This window comes from Agelaius phoeniceus, chromosome 32 (genome assembly GCF_051311805.1).
Source record: "Agelaius phoeniceus isolate bAgePho1 chromosome 32, bAgePho1.hap1, whole genome shotgun sequence".
Lineage (NCBI taxonomy): Eukaryota > Metazoa > Chordata > Aves > Passeriformes > Icteridae > Agelaius > Agelaius phoeniceus.
The window spans coordinates 1,318,017-1,332,737 of record NC_135296.1 but is presented as its reverse complement, the minus strand read 5'-3'; the positions used below and the strand labels follow the sequence as shown (position 1 = coordinate 1,332,737).

At 58.9% G+C, this 14,721-nt stretch overlaps 1 protein-coding gene across 1 annotated transcript in view; it reads right to left on the bottom strand.

The window, feature by feature from the left end:
• Window positions 1–14,721, bottom strand: part of LOC129133831 (A.superbus venom factor 1-like) — a 46,613-nt gene that overhangs the window by 19,184 nt on the left and 12,708 nt on the right. Inside the window, exons 11-21 of the mRNA XM_077192280.1 lie at window positions 13,744–13,890; window positions 11,683–11,895; window positions 9,781–9,975; window positions 8,502–8,660; window positions 6,933–7,062; window positions 6,043–6,114; window positions 4,824–5,024; window positions 2,783–2,897; window positions 2,138–2,223; window positions 1,224–1,363; window positions 929–1,141 (exon numbers count right to left, since the gene is read on the bottom strand). Of these exons, the coding sequence (XP_077048395.1) occupies window positions 929–1,141; window positions 1,224–1,363; window positions 2,138–2,223; window positions 2,783–2,897; window positions 4,824–5,024; window positions 6,043–6,114; window positions 6,933–7,062; window positions 8,502–8,660; window positions 9,781–9,975; window positions 11,683–11,895; window positions 13,744–13,890 (1,671 nt within the window). The remainder of the gene's footprint in view (window positions 1–928; window positions 1,142–1,223; window positions 1,364–2,137; window positions 2,224–2,782; window positions 2,898–4,823; window positions 5,025–6,042; window positions 6,115–6,932; window positions 7,063–8,501; window positions 8,661–9,780; window positions 9,976–11,682; window positions 11,896–13,743; window positions 13,891–14,721) is intronic.

Here is a 14,721-nt window from a genome sequence, read left to right as displayed (position 1 = left end):
GGGCTTGGCTCTGGGGTCCTCCCCGTCCCAACCCCTCTGGACCACTGGGAGAGGCCTCCCAGTATAAACCAGTACCCCCAGTGACACATGGGGACAGCCCCAGGAGGCCACACCGGGTCACACAGGTCGCTGAGGTCCTGGAGACCCCAAGGTCTCTCTTGTGTCTTGGTCAACTTCATTGAGTGGCCACCATGGTCAGCCTGAGCTTGGTGACCCCACCCAGATCATCAATGAAGATATTGATTGAAAATATCAAATCAACGAGGGCATCAAGTCCCATGGTCAGCCTGACCTTGGTGACCCCACCCAGATCACCAATGAAGATATTGATTAAAAGCATCAAGTCCCATGGTCAGCCTGACCCCATCCAGGTGATCAATGAAGATATTGATTAAAAACACCAAATCAATGAGGGCTTTAAGTCCCATGGTCAGCCTGGCTTTGGTGACTCCATCCAGATCACCAATGAAGATATTGATTGAAAATACCAAATCAATGAGGGCATTGAGTCCGATGGTCATCATGGCCTTGGTGACCCCATCCAGGTAATCAATTAAGATATTGATTAAAAATATCAAATCAATGAGGGCATCAAGTCCCATGGTCAACCTGACCCCATCCAGATCACCAATGAAGATATTGATTACAAGCATCAAGTCCCATGGTCAGCCTGACCCCATCCAGGTGATCAATGAAGATATTGATTGAAAACACCAAATCAATGATGCAACCAAACCAAACCGGCCACACACGCTGACCCCTTGGTGCCACCACGGCTGACTGGACGTGCCACCACCCACCCCCCACCTCTGCTGTGGTGGACCTGGCCCACCCATGGTGGCCGCCCAACACTGAAGGAGAACACCATGGATGCCACCATGCTGGGAACATCTCAAGAACGCAGATGCCACCACTCTTGGCCACTCACCACCACCCGGAGCTTCTTCTTGACCCCGTCACCCATGTATCGGTCGCGGACGGACGCCTTGACCTCGACGTCCAGCTGGCCGAGCTTGAGGGGGACGATGACGAAGGGCACGGCGCGCGAGGACTCGGCCTTCACCCGCAGCACCTGCTGGAAGCGCCGCTTGGCCGTGGAGGGGCTGCACAGGTCGGGGTTGTAGATCAGCTCCACGCGCACCTGGACGGTGACAAGGAGGTCACACCTGAGGTCTGGACAGGGTGACCTTTGGTGTCCCCAAAAAAAAATGTCCCCAGCTGACCGTGATGTCGTGGAGCCAGTAGTTGTAGAGGATGGCGCGGATCTCCACCTGCTCGTTCCTCACCACCGAGTAGGGCAGGCGGAGGTCGATGAAGAACTGCTTCATCACCGTGACCTCGTAGGGGGTGGCCACGCACAGCCCTGGGGTTGGGGACACGTGAGGCCTTGGGGCTGGGGACACCTCGTGCCCCCAAGGCAGCCCCGAGGTCTTCAGAGGTCCCTGGAAGGCCAGGGAGTCCTCAAAAGGTTTGGGAGATCCATCAAGACCCACAGAGCCCTCAAAAGGCTTGGGAGATCCATCAAGACCCACAGAGCCCTCAAAAGGCTTGGGAGATCCATCAAGACCCACAGAGTCCTCACAAGGTTTGGGAGATCCATCAAGAACTGTGGGATCCTCCCAAGGTTTAGGAGATCCATCAAGAACTATGGGATCCTCCTAAGGTTTAGGAGATCCATAAAGACCCATAGAGTCTTCCCAAGGTTTGGGAGATCCATCAAGACCCACAGAGTCCTCACAAGGTTTGGGAGATCCATCAAGACCCATAGAGTCCTCTCAAGGTTTAGGAGATCCATCAAGAACTGTGGGATCCTCCCAAGGTTTGGGAGATCCATCAAGACCCACAGAGCCCTCAAAAGGCTTGGGAGATCCATCAAGACCCACAGAGTCCTCCCAAGGTTTAGGAGACCCCTTGAATCCCAAAGTTTAGGAGATCCCTCAAGTTCCATGGAGATCCCTCAAATCCCAAGGATGGCCACCAGGCTTTGGGGCATCTCCCCCTCAGATTTTGGAGATCCTTCAAATCCTGGCGAACCCCTCCAGGCTTTAGGGGACCCTTCAGGTCTCAGGGACCCCTCACGAGGTTTGGGGACGTTCTGCTGGCCCCAGGAACCCCCTTGTCCTCCATGGCCCCATACCTTTGGTGGGGGAGAGGCTGACGGCCAGGATCTCCCAGGTGGTGATGGAGTCCTGCAGGTACACGGGCAACGTCTTGACCGAGATCCTGGAGAGGACAGGAGTGACCAAGGGGGTCAGGGGGTGTCACCATGGGACTTCTCTGGTCCCCAAAGATGTCCCAAACCCACTGTGGCACCTCCCTGGTCCCCAGAGATGTCCCAGCCCCACAGCTGGACTTCCATGGTCCCTAAAGATGTCCCAGCCCCACAGCTGGACATCCATGGTCCCCAGATATGTCCCAAACCCACTGCGGGACCTCCCTGGTCCCCAGAGATGTCCCAAACCCACCGTGGCACCTCCCTGGTCCCCAAAGATGTCCCAAATCCACAGCGGGACCTCCCTGGTCCCCAGAGATGTCCCCACCCCATGGACCCCCAACCAGGACCAGGAGCTTGGAGATGACCCCTGAGAGGACCAAGAACCCCTGAGCTGGACCGGGAGTTTAGCAGGGACCTTTGTGTGGCTTTGGGGTGACCATAACTGCTCTCCAGAGATGTCCAAGCTGGATGGGGACAGGGTGCCCAGGCTGGGCTGTGGGGTGGGAGGGTGGTGGCACAGGAGGGTGGTGGGACAGGGGGGTGGTGGCACAGGAGGTCCAGGCTCACCCCAGCTTGTTGGGTGGCTCCGTCAGCTGCTCCACCTGCCACAGCCAGCTCTCGGGGAAGAGGGTCCGCGAGACGATGTCCGAGTCCTCCAAGAAGGGATCCTCGTCCTCATGGCCTGGGGGTGGTGGCATCGGACCTCTCAAACGTGGCCTCAGGGCTGAGACCCCTGAGTGGAGCCGGTATCACCCCAGCGCCACCCCAGTGTCACCCAGTGCCACCCAGTGTCACCCCAGTGTCACCCAGTGTCACCCAGTGCCACCCCTTGTCTTGCCCAAGGTCACCCAACTGCCACCCAAGCGTTGCCCAATGGGTTGTCCAAGGGCCACTTGACCTTCACCCAAGGAATGCCCCAAACCCACTCAAGACCCTCCCAACCTTCACCCAAGCTCCACCTGAGGAGCACCCAAGGAACACCCAAGGTTCTCCTGGACTTCTACCAGGGGAAGTCCAAGGAACACCCGAAGAACACTCAAGGAACACTCAAGGTTCTCCTGACCTTCCACCAGGGAAAGTCCAAAGAATGCCCAAGGAACACCCAAGGAACACCCAATGAACATTCAAGGAACATCCAAAGAACATCCAAAGAAGACCCAAAGAACATCTAAGGAACACTCAAGGTTTGCCTGACCTTCACCAAGGAACACCCAAGGAACACCCAAGCTCTGCTCAAGCTCACCTTCACCTGAGTTCAACCAAGGAACACCCAAAGCCCACCCAAGACCCTCCCAACCTTCACCCAAGCTCCACCTGAGGAGCACCTGAACTTCCCCCAGGGCAATATTCCAAAGAACACCCAAGGAACATCCAAGGAACACCCAAGGTTCACCTGACCTTCACCAAGGAACACCCAAGGAACACCCAAGGAAAATCCAAAGAACATCCGAGGAACATCCAAGGAACATCAAAGGAACACCCAAGGAACACCCAAGCTTCGCCTCACCTTCACCAAGGAACACTCAAGGAAAACCCAAGGAACACCCAAGGAACACCCAACGTTCACCTGACCTTCACCAAGGAACACTCAAGGAACATCCAAGGAACACCCAAAGAACACCCAAGCTTCACCTCACCTTCACCAAGGAGCACTCAAGGAAAACCCAAGGTCCACCTGACCTTCACCAAGGAACACCCAAGCTTCACCCAAGCTCTGCTCAAGCTCACCTTCACCTGAGTTCCACCAGGGAACACCCAAAACCCACCCAAGACCCTCCCAACCTTCACCCAAGCTGCATCTGAGGAGCACCTGAACTTCCCCCAGGGAAATTCCAAAGAACACCCAAGGAACATCCAAGGAACACCCAAGGTTCAGCTGACCTTCCTCCAAGGAAAGTCCAAGGAACACCCAAGGAACACCCAAGCTTCACCTCACCTTCACCAAGGAAAACCCAAGGAACACCCAAGGAACACCCAAGGAACACCCAAGATCCACCTGACCTTCACCAAGAAACACCCAAGCTTCACCCAAGCTCTGCTCAAGCTCACCTTCACCTGAGTTCCACCAAGGAACACCCAAAACCCACCCAGGACACTCCACCAACCTCCACCCAAGCTCCACCTGAGGAGCACCTGAACTTCCCCCAGGGCAATTCCAAAGAATGCCCAAGGAACACCCAAGGAACACCCAAGGAACACCCAAGGTCCACCTGACCTCCACCAAGGAACACTCGACCTTCACCCAAGGAACACCCAAGGAACACCCAACGTTCACCTGACCTTCACCAAGGAACACTCAAGGAACATCCAAGGAACACCCAAGGAACACCCAAGCTTCGCCTCACCTTCACCAAGGAACACTCAAGGAAAACCCAAGATCCACCTGACCTTCACCAAGGAACACCCAAGGAACACCCAAGGAACACCCAAGGTCCACCTGACCTTCACCAAGGAACACCCAACCTTCACCCAAGCTCTGCTCAAGCTCACCTTCACCTGAGTTCCACCAGGGAACACCCAAAACCCACCCAGGACACTCCACCAACCTCCACCCGAGGTTCCTCCAAGCTCCCCGACCTTCTCCCACCCTCCGTGACCCAACACTTGCTTCTGGCCAGGCCGGCGCTGGGCGAGAGGTTCTGCTGGTCCCGCTTGGCCTTGATGTATCTGCAGCAGTCGAGGAAGGCGCGGACGCAGGCGTCGCCCTCCAGGATGTACTCGCTCCTCTGCTCGCAGCCGTGTCCCATCGGGTTGTCCTTCATCCCGTCCTCGCAGCACCTCCTCTCCAGCTTGTCCGAGTACTCGGCCGCTGGTGGACACCAGGAGTGGGATGGGACAGGCCCTGGTGGCTCGAGGGAGTGGGGACCTCGGGGTCTGGGACATTCTGGTGGCTCTTTGGGACATGGGGACCTTGGGGTCTGGGACATTCTGGTGGCCCTCAGGGACATGGGGACCTTGGGGTGTGGGACATTCTGGTGGCCCTCAAGGACATGGGGACCTCGGGGTGTGGGACACTCTGGTGGCCCTCAAGGACATGGGGACCTCAGGGTGTGGGACACTCTGGTGGCTCTGGAATGGGGACCTCGGGGTGTGGGACATTCTGGTGGCCCTCAGGGACATGGGGACCTCGGGGTGTGGGACACTCTGATGGCCCTCAGGGACATGGGACACTGGTGGTTCTCAGGGGTGTGGGACACTCTGGTGGCTCTTTAGGACATGGGACACTCTGGTGGCCCTCAGGGACATGGGACACTGGTGGCCCTCGGGGGTGTAGGACACTCTGGTGGCTCTCGGGAATGGGGACCTCGGGGTGTGGGACATTCTGGTGGCTCTTTAGGACATGGGACACTGTGGTGGCCTTTGGGACACGGGACACTCTGGTGGCCCTCAGAGACAAGGGACATTCCTCTGGTGGCATCTGGGACATGGGACACTCTGGTGGCCTTTGGGACATGGGACACTCTGGTGGCCTTTGGGACAGGGGTTGCTGTGGCACATGGGACACTGGTGACCCTCAGGGTCTGGGACACTTTGGCAGCCTCAGGGACAAGGAACACCCTGGGGACCCCTGGGGACCTTGGGGACAAGGAACACCCTGGGGACCTTGGGGACAAGGGACACCCTGGTGACTTTGGGGACAAGGGACACCCTGGTGAGCCCTGGGGACAAGGGACACCCTGGTGACTTTGGGGACCAGGGACACCCTGGGGACCTTGGGGACAAGGGACACCCTGGGGACCTTGGGGACAAGGGACACCCTGGTGACCTCGGGGACAAGGGACACCCTGGGGACCCCTGGGGACAAGGGACACCCCAGTGCCACCCACCCTTGGTGCCCTTGTACTCGGCGAGTGCCAGCGAGCGCCGCTTGCGTTTGGCAGGCTGGGGACACAGGAGCTCTGGGGACAGAGGGGACACTGGTCAGGACCCCAAGGTGTCCCAGGTGTCACATCCCAAAGCTCAGCGTCACCTCCACCATCCCCAAGGTGTCACCTCCACCATCCCTGAGGTGCCACCTCCACCATCCCTGAGGTGTCACCTCTCCTGTCTCTGAGGTGCCACATGCTTGAAGTGCCACCTCCACCATCCCTGAGGTGTCACCTCCTCCATCCCCAAGGTGCCACCTCCTCCTCCATCCCTGAGATGTCACCTCCTCCATCCCTGAGATGCCACCTCCACCATCCCTGAGGTGTCACCTCCTTCATTCCCGAGGTGTCACCTCCACCATCCCCAAGGTGTCACCTCCACCATCCCCAAGGTGCCACCTCCTCCACCATCCTTGAGGTGTCACCATCCCCATCCCTGAGGTGTCACCTCCTCCACCATCCCTGAGGTGCCATCTCCACCATCCCTGAGGTGCCACCTCCACCATCCCTGAGATGTCACCTCTCCCATCCCCAAAGTGCCACCACCTCCACCATCCCTGAGATGTCACCTGCTCCATCCCCGAGGTGTCACCTCCTCCACCATCCCTGAGATGTCACCTCCACCATCCCAAGGTGCCACCTCCTCCACCATCCCTGAGGTGCCACCTCCACCATCCCTGAGGTGTCACCTCCACCATCCCTGAGATGTCACCTCCTCCACCATCCCCAAGGTGCCACCTCCTCCACCATCCCCGTCCCCTGCTCCATCCCCAAGGTGCCACCTCTGTAAGACGCCACCTCCCTGAGGTGCCACCCGCCTGTCCCCGCGGTGCCACCACAGCTGTCCCCACCTGACCGCTGGGGCGTGGTGACCTTGACGCTGGTGGCCAGGCTCAGGCCGGCGTCCGCGAAGACGCCGACGTTGTCCCGGCCACTGCCCGCCGTGCAGCCGATGTCACTTTTCTCCACCGTGTCCCAAACCTGCGCCCACAGGGGACAGCTGTGACCAGTGCCACCACCACCCAGGGGTGACAGGACAGCTGTGACACTGCCACCACCACCCAGGGATGATGGGGACAGCTGTGACACTGCCACCACCCAGGGGTGACAGGACAGCCGTGACCAGTGCCACCACCACCCAGGGGTGACAGGACAGCTGTGACACTGCCACCACCATCCAGGGGTGACAGGACAGCCATGATGGCCAGTGCCACCACCCAGGGGTGACAGGACAGCCGTGACACTGCCACCACCATCCAGGGACAATGGGGACAGCTGTGACACTGCCACCACCACCCAGGGGTGATGGGGACAGCTGTGATGGCCACCACCCCACCCTGGGGACAATGGGGACAGCTGTGACGGCCACGGCCACCACGCAGGGATGGCAGGGATGGGGGACACCCGTGACAGCCACCACCACCACCAGGGGTGACAGGGACAACCATGATGGCCACCAGGAGGGGACGATGGGGACAGGGACAGCCGTGACAGCCACCACCCAAGGGTGCTGGGGATGGCCATGGCCACCCCTTGGGGACATCGAGGACAGGGCCACCCACCCTGGTCTGGGTGAACTTGTTCTTGTTGAGGACAAAGACCCCCTTGTCCACGGCCACCACCCAGGGACATCAGGGACAGGGACAACCATGATGGCCACCACCAAGGACCAATGGGGACAGGGACAACCATGGTGGCCACCACCAAGGACCAATGGGGACAGGGACAACCATGGTGGTCACCACAAGGAGATGATGGGGACAGGCACAACCATGGTGGCCACCACCAAGGGACAGCAGGGACAGGGACAATCATGGTGGCCCCCACCAAGGACCAATGGGGACAGGGACAACCATGGTGGCCACCACCAGGGGACATCAGGGACAGGCACAACCATGGTGGCCACCACCCAGGGACAGCAGGCCCAAGGACAACCATGATGGCCACTACCAAGGACCAATGGGGACAGGCACAACCATGGTGGCCACCACAAGGAGATGATGAGGACAAGGACAACCATGGTGGCCACCACCAGGGGACAGCAGGGACAACCGTGATGGCCACCACCATGGGACATCAGGTCCAAGGACAACCATGGTGGCCACCACCAGGGGACAATGGGGACAGGGACAACCATGGTGGCCACCACAAGGAGATGATGGGGACAGGGACAACCACTATGTGGCCACCACTATGGGACATCAGGCCCAAGGACAACCATGGTGGTCACCACCAGGGGACATCAGGGACAACCATGGTGTCCACCGCCAGGGGACATCAGGGTCATGGACAATCACGGTGGCCACCACAAGGAGATGATGGGGACAGGCACAAACATGATGGTCACCACCAGGGGACAGCAGGGACAGGCACAACCATGGTGGCCACCACCAGGGGACATGGAGGACAGGGCCACCCACCTTGGCCTGGGTGAACTTGTTCTTGTTGAGGACGTAGACCCCCTTGTCCACGGCCACCAGCCCCACGTAGGCCTTGTGGTCGCCCTCGATGTGCAGCCTCATCCCCGACCCCGGCTCTTGGACACGGTTGTCACCTTCTGTCGCCCCCTTCACCACCAGCTGCCACAGACACAGGAGGTGACGTCCCCAGGATGTCCCCAAAAGACACTTTTGTCACAGGAGACACCACATTTGGACATGGGCTTCATGTCTGGGCCACCAGGGCCACCAGGGCCACCTGGGTCACCCTGGAGATGTCCAAGCTCCTCGTGGAGTGTCCAAAACCGCACAAGTGACACCAAATCCCCACCGGGGGCCACTCAGGTCCCTCAATGTCCCCTCGAGTTCTTCCAAAGGTCCCCAAGGATCTCAGGGTCCTCCCAAACCCTTCCAAAGATCCCCCAGATCCCTCAAGGGTCCCTCAAGGCCACCCAAACCCTTCCAAAGGTTCTCCAGATCCCTCAAGGGCCCCCAAATGCCTCAAGGACCTCTCAGTTCCCTCAAGAACCTCCCAAACCCCTCAAGGAACTTCCAGATCCCTCAAGGACCTCCCAAACACCTCGAGGACCTCCCAGGTGCCTCAAGAACCTCTCAAATACCTCAAGGACCTCTCAGTTCCTTCAAGAACCTCCCAAACCCCTCAAGAACCTCCCAGGGCCCTCAAGAACCTCCCAAGCCCCTCAAGGACCTCCCAGGTCCCTCAAGGGCCACCCAAGCTCCTCAAGGACCTTCCAACCCCCTTAAGGATCTCTCAGTTCCCTCAAGAATCTCCAAGACCCCTCAAGGACCTCCCAAACACCTCAAGGACCTCCCAAACCCCTCAAAGGCCCCCCCAAAACACCTCCAAATCCTCCCAGACCCCTCAAGGGCCACTTCAAGGACCTCAAGGCCATCCAGGTCCCTCAAGGACCCCCCAAACCCCTCAAGAACCTCCCAGCTCCCTCAAGAACCTCCCAAACCCCTCAAGGACCTCTCAGTTCCTTCAAGAACCTCCCAAACCCCTCAAGAACCTCCCAGGTGCCTCAAGGATCTCCCAAACCCCTCAAGGACCTCCCAATTCCTTCAAGAACCTCCCAAACCCCTCAAGAACCTCCCAGGTGCCTCAAGGACCCCCCAAACACCTCCAAGACCTCCCAGGTGCCTCCAGGGCCACCCCAAGGACCACTCCAGCACCACCAAGGCCCATCCAACGTCTCCAAGACCCCCTGGGACCCCCCTGGGACCACCAGGGGACACTGACGGAGCCCATGCAGGTGTCCTTGACGTCCACCCAGACGGAGTCGGCCACGATCTCGCCGGGCAGGACGTAGTAGAAGGCCACGATGCGGAAGGACGGGATGAGCTCGGGCGTCACCGGCAGGGTCATGGTCACCAAGCTCTGGCCGGGCTCGTGCCGCTGCCGGCCGGCTCGGAGGATGCGGCCCTTGGTCATGATCTGCCAGGAACCCAGGCTTGGTGACCACCTGGACGCCCCTCAGTGTCCCCTCAAGGACCTCCCAGACCCCTCAAGAACCTCCCAAACCCCTCAAGGACCTCCCAGACCCCTCAAGAACCTTCCAAACACCTCCAAGGACCTCTCAGTTCCCTCAAGGACCTCCCAAACACCTCCAAGGACCTCCCAAACACCTCAAGGATCTCTCAGTTCCCTCAAGGACCTCCCAAACCACTCAAGGACCTCCCAAACCTCTCAAGAACCTCCCAAACACCTCCAAGGACCTCCCAAACCCCTCAAGAACCTCCCAAACCCCTCAAGGATCTCTCAGTTCCATCAAGAACCTTCCAAACCACTCAAGGACCTCCCAAAGCCCTCAAGGACCTCCCAAACTCCTCAAGGACCTTCTAAACCCCTCAAGGACCTCCCAGACCCCTCAAGAACCTTCCAAACACCTCCAAGGACCTCCCAGACCCCTCAAGAACCTCCCAGACCCCTCAAGAACCTCCCAGGTCCTTCAAGGACCTCCCAAACCCCTCAAGGACCTCCCAGACCCCTCAAGAACCTTCCAAACACCTCCAAGGACCTCTCAGTTCCCTCAAGGACCTCCCAAACACCTCCAAGGACCTCCCAAACACCTCAAGGATCTCTCAGTTCCATCAAGAACCTTCCAAACCCCTCAAGAACCTTCCAAACCCCTCAAGAACCTCCCAAACCCTTCAAGGACCTCCCAAACCCCTCAAGGACCTCCCAAACACCTCCAAGGACCTCCCAAACACCTCAAGGATCTCTCAGTTCCATCAAGAACCTTCCAAACCCCTCAAGAACTTTCCAAACCCCTCAAGAACCTTCCAAACCCCTCAAGAACCTCCTAAACCCCTCAAGAACCTCTCAAAACGTTCAAGGACCTCCCAAACCCCTCAAGGACCTCCCAAACACCTCCAAGGCCTCCCAAACCCCTCAAGGACCTCCCAAACACCTCCAAGGACCTCCCAAACCCCTCAAGGATCTCTCAGCTCCCTCAAGAACCTTCCAAACCCATCAAGGACCCTCCAAACCCCTCAAGGACCTCCCAGACCCCTCAAGGGCCTCCCAAACCCTTCAAAGATCTCCAAGGTCCCCCCAGGCTCATCCAAATGTCCTCCAGGTCCCTGGATGTCCAGGTGGTCACCAAGGTGGAGGCACCACCGATCAACCATGGGTACACACCAGGTAGGTGAAACCTCCCAGGTCCCTCAAGGACCTCTCAGTTCCTTCAAGGACCCCCCAAACCCCTCAAGAACCTCCAAAAACTCTCAAGAACCTTCCAAACCCCTCAAGGACCCCCCAAACCCCTCAAGGACCTCCCAAACCCTTCAAGGACCTCCCAAAACCCTCAAGGACCTCCCAGGTCCCTCAAGAACCCCCCAAACCCCTCAAGGAAACCCCAAACACCTCCAAGGCCTCCCAAACCCCTCAAGGACTTCTCAGTTCCTTCAAGAACCTCCCAAACCTCTCAAGGATCTCCCAAACCCCTCAAGGGCCTCCCAAACCCCTCAAGAACCTCTCAGTTCCCTCAAGAACCTCCCAAACCCCTCAAGGACCCCCCAAACCCCTCAAGGACCTCCCAAGTCCCTCAAGGGCCCCCCAGGCTCATCCAAATGTCCTCCAGGTCCCTGGACGTCCAGATGGCCAAGGTGGGGGCACCACCCATCAACCGCGGGTACCCACCAGGTAGGTGAAGAACGGGACGGAGTTGCGGACGTTGTTGTTGCTGGTCTTGAGGTGGAAGTTGACGGCCAGGTTCTCCCCGGTCTGGACCTCGGTGGTGGCCACCGCCAGGTGCAGGAAGTTGCCCGAGCCGGCCTGGCTGCGATAGGCCTGGGCCGTCATCTGCCGCGAGGCCTGGCGCTCCGGGGGCAGCCCCTCCTGCGCCGTCCGCACCTGGCACGGGGGACACGGGGGCACTCGGTCAGCGGGGAGGGACACGGGCCGGGCTGGGGGCAGCGGGGAGGCCTTGGCCACCAGAGAGGCTCCATGGAGGCCTTGGCCACCAGAGAGGCTCCATAGAGGCCTTGGCCACCAGAGAGGCTCCATAGAGGAACCATCATGGAGAGCTTGGCCACCAGAGAGGCTCCATAGAGGCCTTGGCCACCAGAGAGGCTCCATAGAGGCCTTGGCCACCAGAGAGGCTCCATAGAGGAACCATCATGGAGAGCTTGGCCACCAAAGAGGTTCCATAGAGGCCTTGGCCACCAGAGAGGCTCCATAGAGGCCTTGGCCACCAGAGAGGTTCCATAGAGGAACCATCATGGAGGGCTTGGCCATCATGGAGGCCTTGGCCGCCAGAGAGGCTCCATAGAGGCCTTGGCCACCATAGGGGTTCCATAGAGGCCTTGGCCACCAGAGAGGCTCCATAGAGGCCTTGGCCATCATGGGGGGCTTGGCCACCAGAGAGGTTCCAAAGAGGTCTTGGCCGCCAGAGAGGTTCCATAGAGGCCTTGGCCATCACGGAGGGCTTGGCCACCACAGAGGTTCCATAGAGGCCTTGGCCATCATGGAGGGCTTGGCCATCATAGGGGTTCCATAGAGGAACCATCATGGGGGGGCCTGGCCACCAGAGAGGTTCCATAGAGGCCTTGGCCACCATAGGGGCTCCATAAAGGCCTTGGCCATCATGGAGGCCTTGGCCACCAGAGAGGTTCCATAGAGGCCTTGGCCATCATGGAGGGCTTGGCCATCATGGAGGGCTTGGCCACCATAGGGGTTCCATGGAGGAACCATCATGGGGGGGCTTGGCCACCATAGGGGCTCCATAGAGGCCTTGGCCATCCTGGAGGGTTTGGCCACCAGAGAGGTTCCATAGAGGAACCATCATGGAGGGCTTGGCCATCATGGGGGGGCTTGGCCACCAGAGAGGTTCCATAGAGGTCTTGGCCACCATAAAGGTTCCATAGAGGTCTTGGCCATCATGGAGAGCTTGGCCATCATGGAGGGCTTGGCCACCATAGGGGTTCCATGGAGGAACCATCATGGGGGGGCTTGGCCACCAGAGAGGCTCCATAGAGGCCTTGGCCATCATGGAGAGCTTGGCCATCATGGAGGGCTTGGACATCATGGAGGGCTTGGCCATCATGGAGAGCTTGGCCATCATGAAGGGCTTGGCCACCAGAGAGGTTCCATAGAGGCCTTGGCCATCATGGAGAGCTTGGCCATCATAGAGGTTCCATAAAGGCCTTGGTCACCAGAGAGGTTCCATAGAGGAACCATCATGGAGGGCTTGGCCACCATAAAGGGCTTGGCCACCATAGAAGGCTTGGCCATCATGGCAGTCTTGACCACCATAGAGATCTTGGCCACCATAGGGGCTCCATAAGTCTTGGCCACCATAAAGGCCTTGGCCATCATGGCAGTCTTGGCCGTCATGGAAAGCTTGGCTATCATGGAAGGCTTGGCCATCATGGAGGACTTGGCCACCAGAGAGGTTCCATAGAGGTCTTGGCCATCATGCAGGGCTTGGCCATCATGGAGGCCTTGGCCACCATGGAGGTTCCATAGAGGTCTTGACCATCATGGAAGTCTGTTGGTTATCATGGAGATTTTGGCCACTATGGAGATTTTGGCCACTATGGAGGTCTCTGGACATCTTGACCACCACAGTGCACTGACCATCCCGAATGTCCAGTCCTGCTGTCCTGAGCCGTGGTCATCACCACCTCAGCCACCCCAAGGCCCGGTCACCTCCCCAGCCCTGGGCCACCCTGGTGAGGTGACAGCGGTGTCCCCACTCACGGTGATGGGGACGCTGTCCCTGGTGGCCGGCATGTTGAGGACCAGCCTGGCCGTGCCATCGCCCCGCGTGGACACCTGGCCCTGGAAGCCATCGGCCTCGACGGTGACACGCGGCGCCGGGGACCCGTCAGGGTTGGTGACATAAACCTGGAGGGGACACCGGGATTGGTGACATAAACCTGGAGGGGACACTGAGGGATGGTGACATAAACCTGGAGGGGACATCGGGGATGGTGACATAAACCTGGAGGGGACACCAGGGTTGGTGACAGAAACCTGGAGGGGACACCAGGATTGGTGACATAAACCTGGAGGGGACACTGAGGATTGGTGACATAAACATGGAGGGGACACTGAGAGGGTGACATAAACCTGGAGGGGACATCAGGGGTGGTGACATAAACATGGAGGGGACACTGAGGGTGGTGACATAAACCTGGAGGGGACACTGGGGATTGGTGACATAAACCTGGAGGGGACACTGAGGGATGGTGACATAAACCTGGAGGGGACACCAGGGGATGGTGACATAAACCTGGAGAGGACACTGAGGGTGGTGACATAAACCTGGAGGGGACACTGAGGGATGGTGACATAAACCTGGAGGGGACACTGAGGGATGGTGACATAAACCTGGAGAGGACACTGAGGGTGGTGACATAAACCTGGAGGGGACACTGAGGGATGGTGACATAAACCTGGAGGGGACATCGGGGATGGTGACATAAACCTGGAGGGGACACTGAGGGATGGTGACATAAACCTGGAGGGGACATCGGGGATGGTGACATAAACCTGGAGGGGACACTGAGGGATGGTGATATAAACCTGGAGGGGACACCGGGATTGGTGACATAAACCTGAGGGGACACCAGGGTTGGTGACAGAAACCTGGAGGGGACACCGGGATTGGTGACATTAACCTGGAGGGGACACTGAGAGGGTGACATAAACCTGGAGGGGACACTGGGGGGTGGT